General features: G+C 39.2%; 1 protein-coding gene across 2 annotated transcripts in view; it reads left to right on the top strand.

Annotated features, from left to right (window-relative positions):
* Positions 1-16684, top strand: part of GOSR1 (golgi SNAP receptor complex member 1) — a 322620-nt gene that overhangs the window by 45593 nt on the left and 260343 nt on the right. For both annotated transcript variants that reach the window (XM_053706135.1, XM_053706134.1), the window contains exons 5-6: positions 13172-13263; positions 16430-16504. In XM_053706135.1, the coding sequence (XP_053562110.1) occupies positions 13172-13263; positions 16430-16504 (167 nt within the window). The remainder of the gene's footprint in view (positions 1-13171; positions 13264-16429; positions 16505-16684) is intronic.

Genomic DNA, 16684 nt, shown 5'->3' with positions numbered 1-16684 from the left:
ACTCCTTGTTCTTAAAGGTATACACCGTACTTTAAAATTACCAATGACTTTGCTTTGACCGGGGTCCTTTAATGCCAATTCAGCATAGCTTGCAATACTGGCAATGATAAAACTTTAGAAACACAGTAACCACCAGCTTTATTTACGACTGACTGATCAATATACACACACGGAGTGTGCTGTAGACTATTTTTGTAACCTTACATTTTTAGCACATAAACTGGAAAATTTGATTTTGTATTATATATAACAGTGTTGTGCTTCCTTGTATAAGTACATACCGGACACACTCCACTATAACTGCTAATATACTCCCTTACCTACAGGGGTTGATTACCTATATATACACAAATATTTAAATATCTCTTGTAAGGGAGTGATTTGTACTTCATAGGTGCAATCTAGATTAATTGTACTGTCTGAGTTCCTGCAAGTTTTAACCGTATGTGTGTGAGTGTGCGTAAGTACTAGTCCAGCCGGACTACTACTATTTTTTTTCTCAAAGTTTTTTTGTGTGAATTCAGTTGTCTGTGGTACTTTAAAGAATCTTAATTTTGATATTACTTATTTTGAGAATATCCTTATAGTGGGTTTCAGTATTGAACGAGTCCAGTAACCAACAGTCTTTTTTTCTTTGCGCTGCAAAATCTCTCCTTTTTTTGCATCTCATTGTACATTCTACCTGGAACAAGCCTAAACAATCTAATAAAAATCCAACAAATCTACCCCTACTTCCAAGTCTGCATAAAGGTTCGGTTCCCTATCCAGAGCCTCAGGTAGGGGGTAGTCTGTGCCTTTATCATGAAGCTTGGTTCCAATCTGTTACAGATACAGGTTATAAATATATTATCTCAGGGTTATCAGGTTTCAGAACAAGACCCCACAGAGGAAGGTATATTCTCTCCCAAGCCTTTTTTCAGTCTGTTTTTCATCTAGAAGCTATGGGAGTGATTGTTCCTGTTCCATTGTTCAAATCTCTTCATTGTTCCAAAGAAGGAGGGGACTTTAATATCAATTTTGGATCTGAAGGCTCTGAACAAGCTTTCAAAATGGATACTATTCTGCGTTTTGTTTAGCAAGATCAGTTAATGTCCACAATAGATTTAAAGGATTCTTATTTTCATGTTCCTATTCACAAGAAACACTATCAGTTTCTGAGGTTTGCTTTTCTGGACAGGCATTTTCAGTTTCTTGCTCTACCATTTGGTCTGGTTACAGCTCTGAGAATCTTCACATAGGTTCTGGGTACCCTTCTATCGGTGATCAGAACTTAGGTTATTGCTGTATTTTCTTACCATATCTTGGTTCCAACTCCATTTTTACATTTAGCAGAATCTCACACCAACAAATTGTTGTTGTTGTTTCTTCAACAGCATGGGTGGAAGATCAATTTTCCAGACAGTTCTTTCGTTCTTCAGACAAAGGTTACTTTTCTGGAGGTTCAAATAGATTCAGTTTTCATGAGAGTATCTAACAGATCTTAGAAGGCTGATGCTGATCTCAGATTGTCAAAACCATCAGTCTCCTTCTTTTCCCTCCCTCGCTCTTTGAAGGTATTTTGGTCTCATGATTGCTATATCGGATGCTTTTCCATTTGCTCGATTTCACATGAGGCCTCTTCAGCTTTGTATGCTTCGTCAGTGGTGCAGAGGTCATACTCGGCTGTCTCAGGACATCTTTATAGAACACAGAACAGGTCAGTCTCTGTCATGGTGGCTGGATCATTAGCATATTATGCAGGGGGCTTGTTTTGCTTGTACTACTTGGACTGTGATTGCTACAGATGCAAGTCTTTCAGGTTGGGGAGTTGTCTGGGGTTCTCTGAGAGCGCAGGGGGTTTGGTCTTGGTAGGCAAGATTGCCAATAAATATTCTACAACTCTGCTATAGTAAGAGCTCCTCCGAGTTGGCCTCAGCTGAAAAGGGAGTCTCATCTCCGTTTCAATCAGACAATGTCACAGCAGTGACTTATATCAATCATCAACTTGCAATTCTCTAGCCATGATGGAAGTGTCTCAGATTCTCTCATAGGCATAAAAAGTTTTTGTTTAATTTCTGCTTTTCATGTTCCAGGAGTGAACAACTGGGAAGCAGATTTTCTAAATCAACAATTCGAAATGGCTATCCAGGACAGAGTAGAAAAGGGGACACCAGTTTTTTCCACTCCTTGGTTGTAATTTGTGCCACCAATAAAGGTACTGGTAACACTTAAAGGGTTACAGCTTGGTTTTAAACACCATGTCCAATTTATGCTCCTGCTTGTCTTCTGAGGGCTTAGACTCAGGTACTTTAAGAGTACTTACAATTTAATATCCTCATTTAATATCCTCAGAATCCCTTTCCAAATCTCCAGAGGAGTTAGAGGATGAAAGTTCTCCCTCAGAACTAGCCGAGGAATCGTCAATATCAGAAAGCTGCATATGGCTAAACGCTGCAGCTTCAACAGAACTGCTCATTCTAGACATTCTATGGGATGTTTTCGCTCCTTTCGTTCGAACAAGACACAGTCGAACAAGTCTAAAACCCCCAGGAGTTCATGGAAGCCTAACCCGGTGTGGAACAAGAACAAACAACCCAAGTGATCGACCCCAGACACCGTCAGCATGAAGGGTCGCCCCCCATCCTGGGCTCAGGTCAAGTAGGGGGCTCTGTTTTAAGTTTGGGCTCACTCCATTCAGGACCCTTGGGTTCTTGAAATCATATCTCAAGGGTACAAAAGAGGTTTCCGTTCTTGTCCTCCAAGGGGCAGGTTTCACCTATCAAGGATCTTGTGGTAAATGGAAAAAAGAACAGCCTTCCTGGGCTGTGTGGATGATCTGGTATGGTGTATTCACCCAGTGCCTCAGGTAGAGAGGGAAAGAGGGATTCTATTCAAACCACTTCATAGTTACCAAAATGGAGGGAACCTTTTGTCCTATCTTAGACCTGAAGTGCCTCAACAAGTTTGTAAAGGCACCTTCATTCAAAATAGAAACTATCAGGTACATTTTTCCCTCTTGTGCATGAGGGTAAGTTCATGACTACCATAGATCTGAAGTATAGCTTCACATTCTGATTCACTGAGATCACCAGTATCTCGGTTTTGCTTTCCTGGTCAAGCATTACCAATTTATTTCTCTCCTATTTGGTGTAGCTATGGCTCCCAGGATTTTAACAAAAGTTCAAGGCGCTCTCCTCGCTGTAGTCAGGCTACATCTTTACATTTTACATTTCACACAGATAAGTTAGTCTGGTACCTTTGGACGAATAGCTGGAAACAAAACCTAGAAAAGTTCTCTCATCCCCAACACGAGAGTGAGCTTTCTAGGGTTCATCATAGATTCTATCACCATGTGTATTTATCTCACAGACCAACTCAAGGAGAGGCTTTAAGCTGCCTGCCGTCTACTCTTCGGCGACTCAATGCTTGGAAGTGGTAAGTCTTATGATTGCAGCTTTGGACGCTATAGCTTTTGCTTGCTTTCATCTGAGACCTCTACAGTTATGTATGCTAAGGTAATAGAATAGAAATCATTCGGACCTGTCTCGGGTAATATCTCTGGATCCACAGACGAGAGAGTCTCTCTGCTCGTGGCAACCCTGGAAACCCATCCTCCCGGGCCTTGCGCTTCCAGTGCCCATCCTGGGAGATCATCACAACAGACGTGAGTTTGTCAGACTGGGGTGCCGTGTCGGATTCTCTGAGAAATCAGGGAACCTGTTGCCCAGAGGAGCCATCTTCAATGCTCTTCTGCCATGGCCCCAGCTTCGTTCCATCCGTTATTTTCAATTTCAATCGAACAACATCACTACCGTGGCATATGTCAACATCAGGGCGGAACTCGCAGCTCTCTGGCAATGATGCTCAGTTGTTTGTTCAAGCTATTGTTAGAATTAGACCTGTTTTCAAACCTATTGCTCCTCCATGGAGCCTTAATCTTGTTCTTAGAGTTCTTTAACAGGCTCTGTTTTTGAGCCTATGTATTCTATTGATATTACGTTACTTACTTGGAAAGTGTTGTTTCTGTTGGCTATTTCCTCTACTTGTAGAGTGTCAGAATTGTGTCCCCTCCATTGTGATCTGCCTTATTTAGTGTTTCATTCGAATAAAGCTGTACTTTGGACAAAGATGGGGTTTTTACCTAAGGCTGTCTCAACTGTAAATATCAATCAGGAATTTGTCGTCTTTGTCCCAATTCTTCTTCCTCCAAGGAAAGGTTGTTGCATAATCTGGATGTTAGAGCTTTTGTCAATCATCTTCCTTGTTTATCCTGTATTCTGGAAAGCACAAGGGTCAGAAATACACATCTGTTACCATATCCTTTTGGCTCAGAGGTTTGATTCACATGGCTTATATAGAAGCGGGCCAGCAACCTACATCACAGATTATGGCACATTCTGCCAGTGCAGTGTCCTCTTCCTGGGCTTTCAAGAATGAAGCTTCACTTGAACAGATTTCTAAGGTCTTCAATACATACTTTCACGAAATTCTACAAATTTGATGTTTTTGCCTCAACTGAGGCATCTTTTGGGGGAGAGGTTTTTCAAGCGGTGGTTCCTTGTAATTAGGACTGCCTTCCCTTCCCTCAGTAAATCTTTTGTGGACTCCACAGCTTGGGTATTGGGTTCCCATAGGATATCAGTAGAAATTTGTGCACTGCCATTAGAAAGAAAATATAATTTATGCTTACTTGATTAATTTTTTTTTCTTGGCAGTGAGAGTCCAAAAACCCACCCTAATTTTGTGTAATGGCGTCAGTCTTATGGCCCCTCTTGACCCCTTTTATCTCTCTACTTTTCCTTATCCTTGGCTTGAACTACTGAGAGGGTAGGGGAAGTGGGAGGGATATTTAATGCTCTGTTTGGTCTTTGCTTCCTCCTGGTGGCCAGGTGAAGTATTTCCAATATGTTATGAATAGGAATTTGTGGACTCACTGCCAAGAAAGAAAAGGATTTATCAGGTTATTATTATTATTATTATTATACTTTATTTATGAAGCGCCAATATATTCTGCAATGCTGTCCATGGGTACAATTCATTTAAATAAAACAATATCAAACTTTTAAGAGATAAGACAAAATTTTACAAACGCATACAGGAGGAATTCAGGGCCCTATTCCCGTGGGAACTTACAATCTAGAAGGGTAGGAGGTTGAGAAACAGGAGGCGAGGACTGCAAGATTGAGAAAGATGTTAATGCAGAGTTAGATGAGGGAAATGTTAGGTAAGTGAAATTAATTTATTTCTGAGTTGGGTGGTAGGCTTCTCTGAACAAAAAAGGCTTCAGGAAATAAAAGAAGAAAGATTAGGGCAAAGCCTGACAGCACGAGGGAGAGTGTTCCGGAGGGTAGGTGCTGCACGACAGAAGTCCTGCAGTCTAGCATGGGAAGAGGTGATAGTCGAAGATGCAAGGAGCAGGTCATTGTTGGATCTTAGTGGGCGGGCTCGAGTATACTTGTTGATTAGAGAGGATAGGTAGTAGGGAGCGGCGTTGGTGAGAGCTTTGTATGTAAGGGTGAGCATTTTGAATTTAATTCTGCTGGGATTAGGGAGCCATTGAAGGGCTTGCAGAGAGGTGCAGCAGATACAGCGCGACGGGAAAGGTGGATTAGCCTGGCAGAGGCATTTAGGATGGATTGAAGGGGGAAGAGGCAGGAAAGAGGAAGGCCACTAAGTAGGTTATTGCAGTAGTCAAGTCGGGAAATAACAAGGGAGTGGATTATTTGCTTTTTGGTGTTAGCGCTCAGGTAAGCATGAATTAACTTTTTGTCATTTTGAAATAGCCACTTTCACCTGTTGTATGCCCACCTTTACTAAAAATGTCAATACTTAAAGGGATAGACAGGAAACACATTGTAATAAGACATTACTGTTGTGTTGCTGTAGAATAGCATATCTGCCATCTATTAACGTTTTAAAACAAATTAACATCCTTTCTCTTGTTAAGTGTATCCAGTCCACGGATCATCCATTACTAGTGGGATATTCTCCTTCCCAACAGGAATATAAACAATAACTAGTGTTTCAGTGAAGATATCACTAAAACACTTATAAGATGCGCCTAGGATAAGTATTACAAAGATTAGTAATATAAAGAATATATGAACTGTAAAGATAAAAATAATAAAAATAATTATATATAATAATGTATATAAAATGACAATAGCAGTATTATAATATTAGTATCAGAACATTGTTTGTAATGACACTCAAAAATAAAAGTAAAAGTAACAATAAAACCTGTAAAGTTCAATGTATGTATTCTGATACAAAGTCCAAGAATATACAATGGCAATTCCAGAAGCTGATAGACAGGTGAGGGTATTCCAAGATAGTATAGGCTGCTCTTCCAGGGTGTTGTGCCGCAACACAGATGATATATCTAGGAAGGAAAGGATAGAGGGCGCCACATGGTGCAGATCATAAAAATAAATAAAAACAGCAGCAAATGGATCACAAGAATCCTACTCACACAGTATAGAGCACTAATGTGCAGTATTCGCAGTCCGGAACCACACGTCGTCCGGTAGACCTCTTTCAGGGGATGTCGTCAGGAGGGATTCCTCGTCTCACCAGGGAGAGTCCAGGGAAATCCAAAATGGTGTGATGGGAGCAAGTCAGTATCCAATATGGTTCATATCCGGCTGCAGCTGTACAGAGAAGGGTCTAGCTGCAGACTGGAGCTACACTCTAGACAGGAAACATGTGACCTCCATGTTGCAAAAGGATCACCCACAGCAGAGCTGCTATATAGCTCCTCCCCTCACTGCCATATCCAGTCATTCTCTTGCAACTCTCAACTAAGATGGAGGTCGTAAGAGGACTGTGGTGTTTTATACTTAGTTTATTTCTTCAATCAAAAGTTTGTTATTTTTAAATGGTACCGGAGTGTACTGTTTATCTCAGGCAGTATTTAGAAGAAGAATCTGCCTGCGTTTTCTATGATCTTAGCAGAAGTAACTAAGATCCTTTGCTGTTCTCACATATTCTGAGGAGTGAGGTAACTTCAGAGGGGGAATAGCATGCAGGTTTTCCTGTAATAAGGTATGTGCAGTTAAAATATTTTTCTAGGGATGGAATTTGCTAGAAAATGCTGCTGATACCGAAGTAATGTAAGTAAAGCCTTAAATGCAGTGATAGCGACTGGTATCAGGCTTATTAATAGAGATACATACTCTTATAAAAGTGTATTTTAAAACGTTTGCTGGCATGTTTAATCGTTTTTTACATATGTTTGGTGATAAAACTTATTGGGGCCTAGTTTTTTCCACATGGCTGGCTTGAATTTTGCCTAGAAACAGTTCCCTGGGGGTCGCATGGGTGGAAAGTGAACGTGGAAAAGAGCTCCTTGGTTCTTCAACCTGGCCTATGTGTTTCCACCGTTTCCTCTGCTCCCTCGACTGATTGCCAAAATCAAACAGGAGAGAGCATCGGTGATTCTGATGGCGCCTGCGTAGCCACGCAGGACCTGGTATGCAGACCTAGTGGACATGTCATCTCTTCCACCATGGACTCTGCCTCTGAGGCAGGACCTTCTAATACAAGGTCCTTTCAATCATCCAAATCTAATTTCTCTGAGACTGACTGCATGGAGATTGAACGCTTGATTCTATTAAGGCGTGGCTTCTCCGAGTCGGTCATTGATACCTTAATACAGGCTCGGAAGCCTGTCACCAGGAAAATCTACCATAAGATATGGCGTAAATATCTTTATTGCTGTGAATCCAAGAGTTACTCATGGAGTAAGGTTAGGATTCCTAGGATATTGTCCTTTCTCCAAGAGGGTTTGGACAAAGGCTTATCAGCTAGTTCTTTAAAAGGACAGATCTCTGCTCTGTCTATTCTTTTGCACAAGCGTCTGGCAGAAGTTCCAGACGTCCAGGCATTTTGTCAGGCTTTGGTTAGGATTAAGCCTGTGTTGAAAACTGTTGCTCCCCCGTGGAGCTTAAACTTGGTTCTTAAGGTTCTTCAAGGAGTTCCGTTTGAACCCCTTCATTCCATTGATAAACTTTTATCTTGGAAAGTTCTGTTTTTGATGGCTATTTCCTCGGCTCGAAGAGTCTCTGAGTTTTCTGCCTTACATTGTGATTCTCCTTTATCTGATTTTTCATTCAGACAAGGTAGTTCTGCGTACCAAACCTGGGTTTTTACCTAAGGTGGTTTCTAACAGGAATATCAATCAAGAGATTGTTGTTCCATCATTGTGTCCTAATCCTTCTTCAAAGAAGGAACGTCTTTTGCATAATCTGGACGTAGTCCGTGCCTTGAAGTTTTACTTACAGGCTACTAAAGATTTTCGTCAAACATCTGCCCTGTTTGTCGTTTACTCTGGACAGAGGAGAGGTCAAAAAGCTACGACAACCTCTCTCTCCTTTTGGCTTCGGAGCATAATACGCCTAGCCTATGAGACTGCTGGACAGCAGCCCCCTGAAAGGATTACAGCTCATTCTACTAGAGCTGTGGCTTCCACCTGGGCCTTTAAAAATGAGGCTTCTGTTGAACAGATTTGCAAGGCTGCGACTTGGTCTTCGCTTCACACCTTTTCAAAATTTTACAAATTTGACACTTTTGCTTCTTCGGAGGCTGTTTTTGGGAGAAAGGTTCTACAGGCAGTGGTTCCTTCCAATTTAGTTCCTGCCTTGTCCCTCCCATCATCCGTGTACTTTAGCTTTGGTATTGGTATCCCACAAGTAATGGATGATCCGTGGACTGGATACACTTAACAAGAGAAAACATAATTTATACTTACCTGATAAATTTATTTCTCTTGTAGTGTATCCAGTCCACGGCCCGCCCTGTCCTTTTAAGGCAGGTCTAAATTTTAATTAAACTACAGTCACCACTGCACCCTATGGTTTCTCCTTTCTCGTCTTGTTTCGTTCGAATGACTGGATATGGCAGTGAGGGGAGGAGCTATATAGCAGCTCTGCTGTGGGTGATCCTCTTGCAACTTCCTGTTGGGAAGGAGAATATCCCACAAGTAATGGATGATCCGTGGACTGGATACACTACAAGAGAAATACATTTATCAGGTAAGCATAAATTATGTTTTTTGTTTAATTTATTTTCCAATATCCAAACTCCATTCACCATTTGCCTTATTTGTTGGAGCCAATATGGGCTTTATTCTGCAGATGTCAAGGCTAGCCACTATTATGAAGTTAGTATAAAATCGTTTTGCAGTTATCTGATGAAGCCCATTAGAAACAGATATGTATCAGGGTTACCCTTGAGATATCATATGGGTGCATTTCAAATTTTGAGAGTTAGAAATTGTTCAATTTTCAGAGTGGGCAAACTAAGTAATGAAAATAAATTGAAAAGTTGTTTCTTTATGCATTACTAAACATATTATATAAAAATCACATTGTTTACTGTCGCTTTAAGTACTAGTTATAGAAAATATATGTAACGAAAATGGTTTAGAAAATAGTACAATGTTCATTTTCCATTGACCTCTCTAAGTTTTGGTCTTATGTACAGAGAGATAAGGTAAAGTGTAAATATAGGGAGATAAGCTAAAAAGAGGTCTGCTATTCCTGCAAGATCAGCCCATACCATTGCCTTGTGGTTTCTATTAGCACTGTCCCTTTAACTTTGCTATATCATTGTAACTGGCTTCAGGAAAATAAATATATCACAAATAATCAGGAGATCTAATTAGTAATCACTTAGCGATCTACTAGTAAAACTACATTCTACCTTTTGGACACAACTGACTTTTGGGCTTTAACAGTGAATCATCAGCAGGATTGGCCAAGCATTCTTGTAATAAAACACAATTCAAATTAATGAACATGAGTGATTTATAGCATTATCATTGTATGTATAAAAAGGATTATAGATCCAGAAATGTTTTATTTTCATTTCAAAACTGTTTAATAATGATGACAGTCTGAGAAGTTGATACAGTCTTCCCTATGGCTCTTGCATGGAGTGTACCTGGACTCTAACTACACCAATCTGTTGGCGAAAAATGCGCAGTCGCTCTCCCTCTCCTTGTCTTAATGAACATTACGCTCACCCAACTCCATGTATTCTTCTATCAAGTCTTCTATTTCTCCATCAGATTCTTGCTCACAAGTACTGTTCCTGCTTGTGTTCATGTTCATACAATGCTCTGGCTCTTTCTACTGCAAAGGTGTCTGTCCTTTAGTGAGATAGCATCTACTTATTTGTGAATTTTGTCTGATCTTATGCATGTATTAAGCATAAGAAAATCTGTTCCTGCATGTGAATTTGATCTTCATTTAACACAGGGACTAATATTATTTTGCTATTGAGCAGAATATACTTATACCAAAACCATTTTTACATTTAGTATAATCTGAGCCCATATAACTACTGAGAGAAAACTGGGGACTTACAGAACAGTCTTGCGATCTGTTGGTCAGCACTTAGATATCAACTAGTAGATTCCAAACTACCTCCTGGGCAAACCTAGTACAGGTGGCCCTTGGTTTACGCCGGTTCAATATGCGCTGTTTCAGAATAACGACCTTTTTTTTCAGTCATGTGACTGCTATTGAAAAGCTTTGGAAAGCAGTGCACTAATTAAAATAGCCAGTAGGTGGAGCTGTCAGTTTGTTTTGCAGCAAAGTTATGCAACTTAACAGCCTGAAATTGATCTGTGTACACAGATCAGACCAGATCTATTGAGAAAGATTTAGCAGCCACTTCCCTATTATCTTCCTGTCCAGCTGCTTGAGGTGAGGGTGCCAAACTGCCTATTAATCACTGCAGATTGAAATGCATAGAATAGGTGCAGACTTAATATTATCTAACATGCTAACAATGCAGAGAACTGATTGCAGACAAATGCAAGTAAAAAAACGTTTTTGTTCATTAAACTGAGATTGATGATGATGCAGTCTGTTGTGTGATTATTTAACTAGGTGCTGTTAGCAAATGTTTTTGTTCATTAAACTTAGTTTGATGATGATACAATCTATATTATTAGGTTTATAATGCTGTTTAGCATTTAAAGTCTTCATTTCAAAGCTTTCAAAATAATGTATTAGGTGTTACGTATGACAATTTTAGAGGGTCCTGGAACCTAACTCGCTCACTTCCCATTGACTTGCATTATAAACTGGGTTTTAATTTACAACGGTTTCAATTTACAACCATTCCTCCTGGAACCTAACCCCGGCGTAAACTGAGGGCTACCTGTATATACGTTTCTCCCAGATTTCCTCCTTTACACTATGCAGTAAGAAGTCCATACAGTGGCACAAAGACAAAATATTTCTGGCTTCTGGGTGTTGCTACAAAAAGGTTGAGAAACATTGTTGTAAGTATCAATACAGGCATATACTTTTGCCCTAAGTACCCCAATTGGAAAATGTAATAAGAAGCAATAGTGGATATCCCACAATGTGAAACATTGGCGTCGGGTATAATTTTCTGTTTTTATGAATTTGTTTGAAATGCATACATGATGAGCAAAGTAATATTCATATTACCATTTTCTGCTTCTAACTTCATCACATACACAGCTTATTAGTCTCATTTCTTTGTGGCATACTTTGGTATAAAACACTTTACCTGTCATATTTTCCTTGCTAAATTTCACTGTGTCCCTATATCTGGCACATGTCTCTCTGACACTTCTTCACAGTGCTATACACTTTACCAGGCGCTTTCCCTGTGACACACTTTGGCACAGATTTAACAAAGACCTGGCGGACAGGGGTGCACATCTTCTAAATTGTCCACCCAGCATTATGTCTAGAGAGCTGCAATACACTGCCCACATTTATCATTGCACACTTTGGCTAGTGTGCAATGCAGTTCCCTGCTCGTGCACAGGGGCTGCCAATCTCCCCCGGTCGAAAAAGTCTGGGGGGTTTAAGATACGTAACATAACATAGCTGGCGTAATGGGTAAAGAAGCAGCTTCATAAATGGAGCCCTTTATATCACTGTTTCTCTACTCCAGTTCTTAAATGCCTATAACTGGTCAGCTTCTAAGGGTTTCACTATCTGAGCACAGGTGAGTTAGTCACGGTGAGTTAGTCACAGTGAGTGAGCAACTAGCCATTCTGACAGACGACTACAATCTAGCCTGTTGGGCATGCTTGAGGGTAGAATTAAAAAGTAATTACATTGTAAACATACATTGAATGTTTACCATAGCTTAATCAGGGTGGAAATTAATGAAAGAGAAAGTGCAGGAGCACCCGTTACCAATGCTACAAGAACCCCTAGACTTACTTGTACTAGTAACTACTAACCAGGTTAGGAAACAAGGGCTTATAATTTGCCGCCTCTGACAGAGGTACTATAAATTACTGTAGAACTTATTTACAACAGTGTGTAAAATGTGTCTACCGGGTCATCAATTTTATATTATGTACATAAAAAATATAGTACTATATATAATTAGCCAACAAAATGTTAAGAACCAGCTCCTTTCTGTACATGGTTAGGTTTCTAGGTTGTATTATAAAGATCTTGTTATATTGCCATACCTTTATCTGACCACCTACTCTTCCCATGCTAATAAGATAGTAAGAAAACAACTAATAATCAATGAGATTAAATGTTTGCAGCTTTGTTTCAGACTCTTATAAAGCGACCATCAAAAGAGACAGTGTACTGTTCAATTGTTCAATATTTTTATTAACAACTTAAAAATAAAATTTATGATAAATTGCTTCTTTAGGTTTATTTTTGAACTTCAAATAACTGGTTTTATTCATTAAAACCACAACCAATCAAAATGGTTTGAGCTTGCAGGAAAATCAGATATCTTATATCACTTTCTGTACACAAAAATGCTTCTTTATATTATCTCTGTAAACCAAAGCTAAAATACTTAGAACATTTTAGTGATTATTTCTTTTACCTCCTACTGGGAGTGTATTTTCTCCTGCTGGCTATTTTTCCCCAACTTTTCTTTAAGCTTTACTAAATTATAAAAACTTTCAATATTGGTAGGGATACCACAGGAAAAATCAGCTATTTCAAATTCCGAAATAAAGTAAAAGGAGCTATTGGTAAACTGTACCTTTAACAAATACATTTTTCTTTTATATCGCTATGGGTATTTTAGTGGGTTAGAAGAATCCCAGTATTAAAAGAATTGTGCTGTCTAATAGTCAATCAACATATACCTCTGAGTTTGAAAATAACTGATAATGGTCACTGTTCATCAATAGATATTAATATACTTGAGTATTGCTTTACAGGATTATACACATGAATTCCACAAAACAAAAGCCAATTTCCAGGTAATCCGAGAGAGAGAAGATCTCATGGGATCAGTACGAAAGGATATTGAGTAAGTCTCAAATTTTGTTAGTAAATCTCTTTAAAATGCAGTGAGTGGTCATCACAGAGAATATAAATGTATAGATTTAGAAACTTGCAATGTTTAAAAAAAAATAGAATGTAATTTTCCTAAGAAAACCATTTGAAATCATTTTGTAGCTTGCAATACTCCAGTGACATTGTTGAAACTTGCACAAAGCATTATTAAAGTGATTGTAAGGTTATGCAGTTTAAGACGACGTATGTTAAAGGGGCACTTTCATTCATTCATTCATTTTTTTTTAAAGACGGTTCCTTAGTTAAATAATTACTATTTACTTATGGCAAACATCCAGCCGTTCCTCCACCCGCATCTCATCCTATATTTAGTTGATCGATGACGAATCCGGCTTCATCCAATCACTGCGTGCCCCACGAGCTGTACGCCAATGGATAAATGCAATGATAAGATGAAGCCAGATTTTTTTTGAGGAGGGCAGTAAAAGAACCAGTTAGGGTGTGAATCACCTGAGCCCTTTTGCTTATGTTTCTTTTAACTACATGACTTGCATTGAAGGATTTAGAAAGGATTTGCTAGAACACCAGGGTTGACTTGTTTGAGATATGTGTGTGTATATATTGTATGTATATGTGTATATATATATATATATATATATATATATATATCAGTTAATCCCACTGAGGGGAAGAAAAAACGCTTCACTCTCCGGTCTTCAAATATAAACAAAAGCTTTAATATATCTTCACAGTGGAAGTCGGCAAAGGAAAGTCATCCCAAACGTTTCAATACCAAAGGGTATCTTTTTCAATGGGTAATACACAAATCCTGCATCCCAATAGCTTCTGGTAAAGCCACACACCAACCCACCTATTTAAATCCCCTGGTGCAGACGAGACTTCCGGTGCTCTCGAGGTACCGCCCACAACACGCGCCATGTTTCAGTCTACAGAATACAGGCTGCATGGCTAATTACCATAACCTCGCCCTCCTATGCCGAAAGTATCAAAACGACACATACGCAGCATCACGACTGTTGCTCGGCTTCACCTCAGTAGCACCGGGAGGTCCCAGGATATCTAAATACAATCCTAATATACCGTATAATTTTATTATTAAAAGTTATAAAAAACACAAAAGGATACCTCTAATACAACACTAACATTATAGATAGCCTGAGTACAAGTAGATTCAAATCACAGTTTAGAGAGTAATATTAATTTTGTCACAACCTTTAATCCTCTGTTTAAAGTACTGGCAGAATCTGTGAAGAGAAATTGGGATATTGTGAAAACGGATAAGTCACTTCCCTTTATACGTACGGCAGCCCCACGCATGGTCTACAAGAAAGCTTCTAACTTAAAGGGCCACTAAACCCAAAATCTTTCTTTCATGATTCAGATAGAGAATAGAAATTTAAACAACATTACAATTTACTTACATTATTTGTTTTGCTTCATTTTTTAAATATCCTTAGTTGAAGAAAAAGCAATGCACATGGTGAGCCAATCACACAAGGCTTCTATGTACAGCAACCAATCAGCAGCTAGTGAGCATATCTAGATATGCTTTCCATCAAAGAATATCAAGAGAATAAAAACATTTAGATAATATAAGTAAATTAGAAAGATGTTTAAAATTGCATTCTCTTTCTAAATCATAAAAGAAAAAATGTGGGTGGCATGTCCCTTTAAAGGATATCTTGGTACATAATGATCCTGTGAAGTGCTACGAGAAGGGCACATGGATGGATGCCAAGAGGAAATTAGGATGCTATAGGTGTGGAGACTGCACAACATGCAATAGCATGCTCACCGGGGCTTACTTCCATCATCCTCATACAGGGAGGAAATATAAAATTCTACACAGATTAACCTGTACAAGTACTTATGTGATCTATATACTGCTGTGTCCTTGCTCTTTTGTTTATGTGGGAAAAACCTCTACCACTTTTCGAGAGAGGATGGCGAATCATCGCCATGCCATAAGTGCAGCAATTGACAAGAAGATGTCTGACCAACCGGTTGCCAGGCATTTCCTCCAAGCAGGGCATACGTCAGCAAGCCTGAGGACTATGCTAATAGATCATGTGCCCCCCCCAAGGAGAGGGGGAGACAGGAATCCAAAACTCCTTCAAGTGGAAACATCCTGAATTTATCGGCTTGACACTGTGACCCCAAAAGGGTTGCATGTACAGTTGGACTACAATGTATTCTTATAATGAGACTTCTATGATTGATCGATCTAGGTTGTCTCTGGTGTTTGAAATAGTTGGATCCAATGTGACATTCATATTACAGGTGCTTTTACCCCTTTAAATCAGAGTATTGCAAAGCAGTGAGTGTGTTGTTGCCTGCATTAAAGATTTCTACCATATTCCAGTATGCTCTGAAGCATGTTAACTGGGTTTCCTTTTTGTGAAAATACAGACCATTATGTTTGTAGAAAGAAGTAATTTTCTGTAATCTACTTGTACTCAGGCTATCTATAATGTTAGTGTTGTATTAGAGGTATACTTTTGTGTTTTTTTAACACTTTTAATAATAAAATTATACGGTATATTCGGATTGTATTTAGATATCCTTAATTTTAATACATGGTTTTTATATGCACGTAGCTACTGAGGTGAAGCCGAGCAACAGTCGTGATGCTGCATATGTGTCGTTTTGACACTTTCGTCATAGGAGGGCGAGGTTATGGTAATTAGCCATGCAGCCTGTATTCTGTAGACTGAAACATGACGTGTGTTGTGGGCGGCACCTCGAGAGCACCGGAAGTCTCGTCTGCACCGGGGGATTTAAATAGGTGGGTTGGTGTGTGGGTTTACCAGAAGCTATTGGGATGCAGGATTTGTGTATTACCCATTGAAAAAGATACCCGTCGGTATCGAAACGTTTGGGATGACTTTCCTTTGCTGACTTCCACTGTGAAGATATATTAAAGCTTTTGTTTATATTTGAAGACCGGAGAGTGAAGCGTTTTTTCTTCCCCTCAGTGGGATTAACTGCTATTGCTGTACATCTTCTACGCAGCACCCCGACTGATGTGGCTGTAACAGTGAGTGCACCGAACCTGTATATAGTTTAATATAAAACTAGATCTTATTTGTTTTCTTCTGGTTATCAGTATGTGTAATTTTAATGCATATCGTATTTCCTTGGTACTTTTTTCATGGCAGGTCCTACAAAACTGGATCTGGAGTTAACAATAGACGGACAGAGTTATTTTTGAAAGAACACGAGCATCTCCGAAGGTAGGTTTGTTTTTATTGGCACATTATGGATTGTAACTTTCTAGGTCTGTTTGATATTGAGAAATAACTCTATGCTATGAGAACAGCAGTTGTGCAGGTGGAGAGATGGTTTCTGCTTGTAACAGAAATACACATTCAGCATGTTTTAAGAATAGAACTCATTACATGCAAAGGAAGTTC

This window comes from Bombina bombina, chromosome 3 (assembly GCF_027579735.1).
Source record: "Bombina bombina isolate aBomBom1 chromosome 3, aBomBom1.pri, whole genome shotgun sequence".
Taxonomy (NCBI): domain Eukaryota; kingdom Metazoa; phylum Chordata; class Amphibia; order Anura; family Bombinatoridae; genus Bombina; species Bombina bombina.
The sequence above is the reverse complement of the archived record's forward strand: the minus strand, read 5'-3'. Positions and strand labels throughout refer to the sequence as shown.